The sequence below is a fragment of the Perca flavescens genome, chromosome 7, assembly GCF_004354835.1.
Source record: "Perca flavescens isolate YP-PL-M2 chromosome 7, PFLA_1.0, whole genome shotgun sequence".
Taxonomy (NCBI): domain Eukaryota; kingdom Metazoa; phylum Chordata; class Actinopteri; order Perciformes; family Percidae; genus Perca; species Perca flavescens.
This window is the reverse complement of record NC_041337.1, coordinates 14,695,116-14,706,583: the sequence shown is the minus strand read 5'-3', so window position 1 is coordinate 14,706,583 and position 11,468 is coordinate 14,695,116. Positions and strand designations below refer to the sequence as shown.

Here is an 11,468-nt window from a genome sequence, read left to right as displayed (position 1 = left end):
TGCTCCCAGAATGCATAATTACTTGTGTTTCCCAGAGTCTCCAAAGAGAATGGGAGCCAGAGCCTTCATCTATCAGGCTCCTCTCCAATGGAACCAGCTCCTAGTTTTGGTTCGGGAGGCAGACACCGTCCCCACATGTAGGAGTGACCCCAATTTTTCAAAAATGTTTGTCCTTTGCCACATCCATACCACACCAGGAGTGTCTCAGAAGCAGAGCGTCTTGCCTGCCTGACTTGCAAAAAATGTAATATCTCTACAAGCACTTTACAGAACAATCACGTTTATTTAATTATCCATCCATCTTCGTCCGCTTATCCGGTATCGGGTCGCGGGGTGAGCAGCTCCAGCAGGGGACCCCAAACTTCCCTTTTCCGAGCAACATTAACCAGCTCCGACTGGGGGATCCCGAGGCGTTCCCAGGCCATGTTGGAGATATAATCCCTCCACCTAGTCCTGGGTCTTCCTGCCTCCTCCCAGCTTATTTAATTATAAGCTAGAATTTACCTTTCACTCCAAGCACTCCTGTAATTAAACTCCATGCCTTCTCTTTTCATGGAGTTGTCTTGATAAAATGGATTTGTGATGTCTATTATGTTTTTTCACCTCCAAGATGAATCTCTTGTTGTCCGTGCTGTTGTAGAGAAGACATATACGATATTGGGGTGTGTGTTGTGAAAATAGACCTAGCGCATATCTTTAGCGGAGCAGAGATCCGCCTCATGCACACTTCTGGAACGCGCCGTGAAGCGGGTGGTTGAATATCAAGCATTGACTTGAATGGAACCGCGCCCGGTGGAAAATAGGGGTAAGCTTAAAACTCTCCTCTTTGATAAAGCTCATAGTTAGGGCTGGCTCAGTTTTGCCTTGGATGAGCCATAGTTATGCTGTAGGTTTAGTTGCAGCTCCTGCCGTGATCCTGCTCGACGCCGTGCACGGCTACTATTATTATTAGCCATGGTTCTATTATCTTTATCTTCAATATTACTATAATTGCCACTGTTCGTGTCATTCCATTACACTCAGTCATATTTCTGTATCTCTCGCTTTCTCTCCCAATCGGTAGCGTAAGATGGCCGCCCACCTAGGGCCAGGTTCTGTCCGAGGTTTATTTAAGTTTTTCCTCGCCGCTGGTAATTGTCTAGGGAATTGTCTCTGTATAGTGTAGTTTAGACCTACTCTATCTGTAAAGTGTCCTGAGATAACTTCTGTTATGATTTAACGCTATAAATAAAATGTAATTGAATTAATGTATTTCCTGCTAGGACTTGATTTTATCTTGCCCATATAGCCATGAATAAATTAATGAACATATTTTGACCATGTATAATTTGATGTACACAATTAAATAATTAAAAAGCAAGTTCTAAAAAAAGAAAAAAAGACACGTCAGTTATAATTAAAATCAATATTTTTGACTTTTTGATAAGGACATTTAAACCAATGTATCCAGTGTATTATTTTTATCATAATCATTACATTCTCAACATTAGAAGCAGTATCACATGTCCAAGTCACAGTCAAGTTAACCTTTACATATACAAGAATGTGCGAATGTATTACTTCTACTGGCAAACAAAGAAGAAAAGCAGCATTCAATCACATGAAATACAATTATCAACAAAGCAGTAGGATTAATGCTAGGAGACTGTTTCTCTGATTAGTGAGACAGCTCCCTGGAGTCATAGTCCTCTATAAATTTCTCCATGCCCTCCACACAACGCTTGCCGATGTCCCTTAGGTTCTCCTGCAGCGCGGACTGGATGGGGCGCTCCAGGGTCGGATCCTTTGCTATCAGCATCTTTGCCACAAGGCCAAACATTTCACATTCCTGATGGTACACCTGCAAGACACACACACATCTGTGGTTTTAGGGCAAATGGTATTAGGAGGCAAAGAGTAAGAGTGAGTGGGAGAATAAACGAACAGAAGAGAAAAGTACAGAAAATCACAACAAATGAGCTAGTGGGATTACCAATCCACGGAAACGCACACATGCAAACTGTTCATTAGTATTGTGTGTGCCTGTATGCCGAGTTTTGTGGAAATGTTCTGCATCAGCTACCTGTTGCCAGAGTGCCTTTTCTCGCAATGCATCTATAATCTTGCAACCATGGAGATATGAAAAGCAAGAGGCCATGTTTCCCGTCAGGTGGGTGGAAACACACACACTCTCACACAAACACACCGCCAATGAGCAGTGCATCATGTGCTTCATTTTGCATTTTTGCCCAATTAGATAACTAAAACACCATCAATCATGTCAAACGATGAATAGGACCTTCCTTGTCGAGCTCAGCAAAGTGAAGACAATAATGACACTGTTGCCTCAGGCTCAGCATTTCAAAGTTGTCTCACGTCTCCCGGCGATCTTTTCCTCGGTCACTCATTCTCTAATCCCAGCTTCTGTTATCTGTGCTCTTCTTCTATCTGTTTCTAACACTTCTCCCAAGGTGTGTGTTTATGGAATGACTCTCCTCTACCTCATCTATCTCTCTCCTCTTCTTTTGGATGGCTCGGTCTCGTGTCGCCGTATGGCTCGCAGTTGAAGGGAGCTCCCGGTCTCGGCTTCGTTCTCGTTCTTTGCTTTTTGTCCCCCTGTGATCTCTCTCCCTGCTTTGGTTCCTGTCGTTCTGACAAACCTGCAACAGAGGTAATCAGAGACAGCTGGCCAAAAACATGATGATGGCTGAGCTGCTAATGGCCAGAAGATGACTTAAGTTCCACACGTCAACTTGTAACACTGCAGAGACTGAAATATTAATTCAGAATTTGTTCTGTATATATATGCAATGGCAAAACATGTACATTTCAAAAGGAGTGTTAAGGAACAAAAGTAAAAGTCATAAATAAATGAAGAAAAGTATAATAAATTGCAGCAGTTGGCTATATTAATATATTAATTACAAATCATTTGTTCAAAAGTATGTAGCCATAAATGTATTACTCACAACTCTATTAAAGCTGCTATAATGTTTACTTTTAAATTTAAAATGGATCAAATGTGTACATGTAATGTGAAGAGCATCGGGAAACAATGACTAACATGCTTTGAAGATTTAGTTGTCTAGTGTTAGTCCTTTTGTATTTAAAGACCTGTTAATAACACAAATTGTACCTTAATGTAAGCTGATGTTGTCAACAGCTCACATTTGTTAACACTGATTAGAAAACTGAAAATCTAAAAACAAGTCATTCTTGGATTCCTCTTCCTCTCTTCACTTTAACTTCACTGCAGCAGTGACCAGCAGTGATTCATCGTGTGTGGCTCCGCTCCTCGCTGGGATTAGGTCAGCCAAGAAATGCAGCACCTGGGCTGTTTGCATTATAGCCAAGTCATTCTCTGCTATGAGGTCATGTTTACGAACAAACAAAAACACCGTCTACGTGGATATATTATATATATATATATATATATATATATATATATATATATATATATATATATATATATATTAATCAAGTGATGCCCTACATCACATCCATATTTTGGAAGGAACATTTTTTATATTTGGTCATTTCTGAGGAATTGGTGGATCTTTTTATCTTTAGTCAACATGGTAAACCGGAAGCGGGGAAAGCAGAGAAGGTCTTTTTGCTAGTGAACTTACGATGTACTGCATGTCCTTGTCTCTGCTGGACGTTGATCTGGGTAAGAAAGGTCTGGTAGCTGGAAAACATACAAATCCCACGGTCAACACAATAACACAACAAGAGAGTAGAGAGATGGCCTGGCTTTTCTATTGACCACGCCTATAGGCACCTACAGCATCTACAGGTGTATCTTTAGACCACCATTGATGGTTAAAGCCCTCTAAGAACTCTCTCTCTCTCTTCAGCCTCCGGTTAGAAAAATGTGTGTTTTTTGCAAGTATCGGTATCTAAAAATCAATATATCTTTAAGCCAAATTTGCTAATATTTGCCAATTTTGCCTTGTAATACTGGACTGCAGTTATCCTATGTGAAGCAATAGTTTTGTTATGGCTCATTATATACTGCTGGCTAGTCTCTCCCTCTCTTATTCACACAAATCAGCGATGAGTCACCATCATCGCACCATCACTCAGGCACACAAAAAACCTGTTCCACACTCACACGAACACACACCTCCACAGTGCTGCAGTGTGCGCACAGATACAGTGCCTGGGTGCAAGAGAAGATAAAAACATACAGTACCAACAGCTCACTCAATACAAACAACACAACATACAGCTTTATACCAGGAGAAGATCAACAAAAACATTCACAGTTTGTGTTTAAACCAAGGAAACATGATCGTAACACATTTTAAACCCCTCATGTTTACTCCCACTGACAAATGATGAGGTAATTTGCAAGTATCTAATAAATCTACCTGTAACTAAATTAAACAGTTTACATTCTGAGACATATAATGACTAATGCATGGACTACTACATCACATCACTACATAATCCATCTACTGAGTCCAGGAAAAGCTTTTGAGTGGTCAGCATTATGTAACACTGGTTTGTTGCTACCAGAGTGTGACTACCTACCAACCACCAGATACCACAATGAGCAAAATACCCTCCAAATATTTGCAATACAAAGTGTCGATGAAAATGTGCATGTGTGTGTGTGTGTGTGTGTGTGTCTCTGCTTGGTTACACTGCCACCCAATGGTCAATTAATAAAGTGCACGATGATATTGTATAGCTTGTAAAGTACATTATTTAAATATACTGTATATGCATGTACAGGAGGCGGCAACAATCACATGAAGATTTTGCAGTTCATAATGTTTCTGTTAGGAGTGTGTCAGGGGGTTATTTGTTTATGTAACCCTATGACAATGTTTCAGGCTGTGGATTTTGTTGTGTTAAACTATATTAAACATAACCACTGTGTGTGTGTGTGTGTGTGTGAGAGAGAGAGAGAGAGAGAGAGAGAGAGAGAGAGAGAGAGAGAGAGAGAGAGAGAGAGAGAGAGAGAGAGAGAGAGAGAGAGAGAGAGTTCTTCTGTTTAGGCATTAGTCAGTGTTTTGTATGGAAATATACTCCATGCAACTCATAAATGTGCCCAAACACCATGTGACCAAAAGTATGTACACACCCAAACATCAACATCTCATTCCAAAAACATTAGCACTAAAGGAATAGTTCTACATTATGGGAAATGTGTCACTTTCTTGCTGAGAGTTAGATCAGAAGATTGACTATCTTGTCTGTACTGTGGATATGAAGGTTAGCTTAGCTTAACACGAAGACTAGAAACAGGGGAAACCGCTAGCCAGGCTTTGTCAAATGTTAGAAATCTACCTATCGGTATCTTTAAATCTCACTAATTCACTAGCTGTAGCTTGTTCATTTTAAAAGAGTAACGACAACAAGTATACAAGAGTTTATGTGCCAGACTATTTTATTGGGCCAGTCTAGTCACTTCCTGGAGTCACTGGTGGTTTCCTGGCAGCAAAATTACGAATCCCACTGTGGCCACATCAAGACCCGCCCAACAAAGCAGCTTGATTGGTTAGGGTAAGGCATTTCACCTCAAGTGGTTAAGGTTAGGATGGCCGATTGGTCAGGGGATAGGACCTGTACAAATCAGGTTACATTGCTTGGCATGGCCATAGTAGGAAAAAGAATATCGCTTCACTCTTCTGGGAAGGTTCTCCACAACATTTGGGAGCCTGGCTATGGGGATTGGTTACCATTTAGCAACAAAAGCATCAGTGGAAAAACTAGTGAAGCCAGTCCAGTCAGTGCACTTATGGCACTTACTTGGTTGCTTAACAAGCAGTTGGAACAGAGCTTCTCTTCTTAAATCTATCATAATTCCGTTTACATTTGTAAGTTAGAGTGTGTGTGTGTGTGTGTGTGTGTGTGTGTGTGTGTGTGTGTGTGTGTGTGTGTGTGTGTTACTGTAGGTAAAAGGGTAGGCTATTGTGGTAGGGGTGTGGGGTTGAACCAAAGTTATGACGAAATAATATCACAGTATTTTTTTCTTCATGCAGTTTAGCAAGAGGTCTTTTTCACAGCGGACATTTTGACATGTCACAGTAGGAAAAGCACAGGTGTTACTAATAACATTAAAGATGGAATTCAGCCATCATTCATTTCATTATTTATCTGCTGTGAAACCTTATCTGTAAAGTCTGTAAATCTATGTGTTCCTCCAACTCATTGGAGAAATCATTAGCCTGTAATATTCTTACAATATTCCAACAGTTTTAATGCCATTGTCTGTACCGCCACACTTTAATTTTTTTTAATTTTTTGGTTATAAGAGTCTTTACAATTGAATTTACCACATTAAAAGTCTGTAATAGCCTGGTTGGAACTTTCATTGTCTATAAAGTCCCAAACTCATACCTAAGTTCTTCCACATCCCTATCGGAAAACCATTTCTTTATGGATCTCACTTTGTGCATGGGGGGAGAGGTCACGTTAACAGGAAAAAGCTTTCCCCAAAAAGTTATCTTAAATATTACTGTATGTTGTAGCATTAATATTCCCTTCAATTGAAACTAAGGAGCACAGTCCAAACCATAAAAAAATAAAAATAAAAAATGTTGGTCCGGTAGCGAACATATTGTCTCTTCATTAAAAAGGTTCAAACGAGATGAAGGATTATCCTTGTTTTCACAGACTTTTGCAACAGACTTACAGATTACAAACTTACGTTTTGAATTTGAAGGTGAAGTTCTCTCAGCGCTTTCTCTGTGCTCGTACCGCTCCTTCTCCTTCTCCCGTTCCCTCTCCTTCAGTGCGATGTGGTGAGGTTTAGGCTGGAAATGATCTCTCTGGTGGAAGGAACCCCGTGGGTTGAAGTGGTGGTACCTCTGGTTGCCAAAGCCAGGTTTGTAGAATGAGTGGTCATCCTTTATAGAACTGCACCATTTGAGACGGGGAAAAAAGCTTTTAGGACAGCTAGAATCGCCCTCGACGTCGTCATCAATATTTTGCAGGTAACTCAGCAAAAAAGTCAATTGTTGCAAGGAAAACAAAATACAAAGTGCTCCATGTTCTCGACCAGTCTGTCTTACCGCGGTTTGTAGAATGGCCCTCCAAACTTCGGTTTGTAAGAATTGGACAGCCATGCCCTTGGTCTTGATGGACTTCGCACTCTTCTGATTAGCCTCTTCGTATCCTGTATCCACATGGGTAAACCAATGTATCACACTGTGGTGCTTTATAAAAGAGAGCAGAGCAATCACACAGTCTAAATGGGTAATTTTGAGCTGGACATCTGAGAACAGGATGTACCTGAGGGGGAGACGCAGAGCTGTCAGTGGGCCTCTTTTCGGGAGACTCATCGCTGTGTTCCCTGTGCCGCAACGTGGAGCCCTGAGGAAATAGCACCATGTAAATCACAGTTAATAAGGTTTTGCAGTGCAGGTAGTGTATGGTTATTGTTAAGAGGGGACAAAATTAGGTGATTAGAAAAATAATTGGCAACTTTTTTTGATGACGAATTAATCATTTTCACACATCCCCGTGTTCCAGCTTCACCAATGTGACAGTTTGTTAGTTTTCTTTGTCTTATGTGACAGTAAACGGTTAACCAGACAGAACAAGTAAGAGGTCACCTTGGACTCTGGGAGACTGTGATGGACATTTTCCACTATATTCTGACATTTTATAGGCTAAACTAATAATAGATGTAGTATCGCAAAAACCCTTGGGGACTGAAATCTAATTTACATATGGTTGTTGTAACTTCTAAGTAACACACAAATCCAAGATAACAACAGAGAGGAGAGTGATACCTATTTCCAAAAATAGCCAACTCACATTTTCTGTCATTGTGGAGGATATTGTGAGTCAAATTGTAGTAACATATAGTATCATTATTATTATCATCATCATCATTATTATTATTATTATTCAGTTTCTTGAAAATAAACACCATTGTATATTTCTACTGTGTGTGTGTGTGTGTGTGTGTGTGTGTGTGTGTGTGTGTGTGTGTGTGTGTGTCAGTGGTGAAGAGGGGGGTGTTATCAGAGCACATGACGAACTTGAGACAACGGGAAGCTCTTCACTCCCAGGAAATGTTTTTTTCCTTACCTTGTTTTGCTTGGTTTCCTGCGGTCGTACATTATCCATTCTGTCTGTCTGTAGCGTTGTTTGATCCGTGTGTGTGACTGACTGACTTTCTTTCTAGAGACTCCAACAAACCAGGAAGCGCGTGTGGCCAAATGATTCTCTTCGTTACATCTGGAAAGTGAAATATGTAGCCTACATTTCTGTATTCCTCGCGGTTGATTCGCCTATCTCATCGTGCTGACAAGTGTAAACGGGTTACCTTGTAGTTGAATAGCTCACTATGTCGACAAACCTGCGTTTTCTCTGGTATCTGCTGAAAAGTAAATTTACTTCCTTTTTCTACAGCCACCCAATCAGGTTAGGTCTGTAGTCATAAAAGCTTGTCAAAAACGAAAGCGGAGAACACGCACGCGCAGCCCACTTTATATGCTGACTTGTTGACAAGTGGTAACCATATAGTTATACTTTACACCTATGTTTTACACCCAGGCTGCGCGTGACTGCACGTATACGAGTGTACCCAGTGGTGGGAGACGTACTCCGATCTTTTACCACAAGTAGCTAGGCCTCTGTTACCTCTGTTACCAGTAAATGTCCTGCATTCAAAATGTTACTCAAGTAAAAGTACATTAGTATTAGCGTCATTATGCAGAATGTCTCATTTCAGAATAATAATAAATATTATATTTTAGGATTAAAATTATTGATAGGCCTACATTCATGTGTTCACTTTAATTTTGCAGCTGGCAATGTGGAGCAAATTTGAATTACTTTATATACTGCTGGGTAGCTTAATCTTTATAAATATATCATAATGTATTATTTGATTTATATTAAGTATAAATCTGCTAAATAGCTGCGAAGCTGTCATATAAATGTAGTGGAGTAAAAAGTATAATATTGGCTTCCAAAATGTAGTGGAGTAGAAGTATAAAGAAGCATGAAATGAAAATACTAATAATAATAATAATAATAATAATAATGATGCACAAGTTACTACAAATTCTACTTACGTACAGTATTTGAGTAAACGTACTTAGTTACTTTCCACCAAATGATGGCACACTACAATGGCAAGTGTGTACTGGAAACTAAAAATAATTTTGTCTATGTTCGGCACCCCACAAAATCTGATGTAGTCTGGTTGTTGAACTCTGAGTAATAAGTAATGTAGGCTAGTCCTACCTCAAACAGTCAACCTCATCATTCCTGCCATGACACAGTCTCTTGTTAGTGGAATTGTAGTGAAATAAAACTGATTATTATTACTCAGGACATCCTGAAGGACCTATGATGGTCCCCAGACCCCAGTTTGGGAATATACTTTAATTCCATGTTTTTTTTTTAGTGATACCCACAGTTCATGTTGTACAATTTGTTTTGTTTTTCAGCCAGGGTTCACATATATAGAATAGAAAAAGTAAACATCAATGACACATCAACACATTAAATCACAGCACTAGAGCAGGGAAATGGAAATTCATACAATGCATACATGTACAATAGTGCAGCCAGAGTGCTATTTGTTGCTAAGCATATCAATAGCACTTGGGATGAAGGAGACATGGAGTCTCTTAGTCCTCCTAACACTAACCCTGAAATGACATCATGAGGGCAAAAGCTTAAACTCCTTCAAATATATAAATAAGAAAAATACTGCAAATAGCCTAGAGAATGTATTTATTTTAATAAATGTTATATTAGAACATGTGTGCTCAAACATTCTGGTGTCCAGCTCACATGAACTAATATAAGACACTATTAATGTTGCTGCACTTGGAAAACATTTTTCAGACCATAACATTTCTTCTAACATATAAGATTCCATTGCAAACAAAGAATTTTGTTTTTATCATATACCGTACCTGATGCACTGAGACCATGTTTAATGGTGATTTTACACTTTAAATACAATTTGATTGATTGACTGATAATGAGCAATAAAACATGAAATGGATTTAATCTTCAATCATATAAAAAACAAATAGTTTTCATTTCAGGGAGATTATTAAACCTGCCTGTTTCTAGTGCTAATGGTAATGGACGTAGCTGAATTTAACAGTGACACTGCAGTTGTTATTTTATGAAACAAATATCTCCCAAACATCAACACACCATATTTCCTCGTACATCAGGAACAATTTGCACTAAGCAACAATTTGCACTGAGCATCATGAGTATCACACTGTAACCTATACGGTATATATATATATATATATATATATATATATATATATGAATGATACAAAACACAGATTTCCCCTCACTAATCCAGGGATGTCCATTCAAAATGTCCCACAGTTAAAGATCTTATCTCATGTTCACAAGACTGCTCCAAAGTTAAATCATCTTACAGGTGCATCTTTTCTGTATCATTTGAAGGTTCCCATCCATATCACCACTGATGCACATTGTTTAATTTAGAAGATTCAAACAACACTAAAGGATTTGAAAATACCATAAAGCAATATATAGTAAAGTCATAATGAAATTGATAAAGCAGGAATTCTGGCCCAAATCATCAAGTGTTGATCATTTAGGAGATGTAAAGTGATTAAACATGATGCAATTCATAGCTTTGTGCCGTTTAAACTCAATTTTGTATATGCCTACAGACTGATGCAACATGTCAGCAGGGACACTTTCAAAGACGTAACATAGATATGTGTTAAACGAGACACAAATGTCCACTGTTGGTAAAGTCAGCTCTTAAGTTTGAATACAAACAATCATGAGCTACAGTCTCACATGGCTTTAGTTACAGTGACATTTTGTTTCCCAAGTGCTTTGAATTTCCTTCTCAGAGGTTTAGTATTCCTCTCTCCACCCACTGTCTCCACCCATCACATTTCCTCCTCTCCTGAGAGAGAGAGAGAGAGAGAGAGAGAGAGACACACACACACACACACACACACAGGGTCAGAGAGAGAATAATTAAAACTAGACAACCTTAAGATGACTTGGAATAAAGTAGCCCTGTTCTTTTTTCTCTTCAACATTTAAGAGAGGCTCATTTGGAAAGGTAATCCTGAAAAAAAACATACTGAAGCTGTTGGGACTTTCTGTTTTGTACTTCTGCTGTCAGTGTTTGGGGTTAGGAACTTGTTGGAGCAGGTTTTCTTTCTCGTCGAGTCAGTTTTACTAATTGTGCCGTGTGAATGTTGGGTTGTGCTAGTTAGGTATGCCTTTCTACTATAATGTGGAGGAGAAGTATAGTTAGATAGGAATGTATAATATTATTGGTTTGACAGTAAAAAAGATGAACTCAGCTACCTCAGGGCATACATAAATGCAGTACATTTGTGAAATCACCTAACTTCATAATGTGTGATACAGCTGCTCTCATCTGCACAATTGTGTGTTGTAAGTGTTTTTCTCTGGTGTCACATACCTCTGTTCAGGAGGACAACATTTTAACAGCCAGGGGGAGGGGAAAGCAGGAGGTAGACTGTAGCTGAGAC

At 39.2% G+C, this 11,468-nt stretch overlaps 1 protein-coding gene across 2 annotated transcripts; it reads right to left on the bottom strand.

Moving 5' to 3' along the window:
- Positions 1-1,445: 1,445 nt before the first annotated feature.
- On the bottom strand, positions 1,446-8,528 carry LOC114558958 (periphilin-1). 2 transcript variants are annotated; one of them, XM_028583289.1, is made up of 8 exons: positions 8,267-8,528; positions 8,029-8,178; positions 7,225-7,305; positions 7,005-7,108; positions 6,641-6,849; positions 3,609-3,667; positions 2,481-2,639; positions 1,446-1,840 (listed from the first exon to the last, which is right to left on the bottom strand). In XM_028583289.1, exons 2-8 carry the CDS (start codon positions 8,065-8,067, stop codon positions 1,658-1,660), a joined length of 834 nt encoding a protein of 277 aa, XP_028439090.1. In that variant the 5' UTR covers positions 8,068-8,178; positions 8,267-8,528; the 3' UTR covers positions 1,446-1,657. The 2 variants fall into 2 exon arrangements, with proteins under 2 accessions (XP_028439090.1, XP_028439089.1); XM_028583288.1 differs by having other exon boundaries at positions 8,029-8,528.
- Between the last annotated feature and the right edge of the window lie 2,940 nt (positions 8,529-11,468).

Coding starts and splice junctions, on each gene's coding strand:
- LOC114558958 (XM_028583288.1), bottom strand. CDS start 8,067: ATGGATAATGTACGACCGCAGGAAACCAAGCAAAACAAG. Junction 6,850..7,004: donor GGGCCATTCTACAAACCGCG/GTAAGACAGACT, acceptor CAAATGGTGCAG/TTCTATAAAGGATGACCACT. Junction 2,640..3,608: donor ACAAGGACATGCAGTACATC/GTAAGTTCACTA, acceptor CCTCTGTTGCAG/GTTTGTCAGAACGACAGGAA.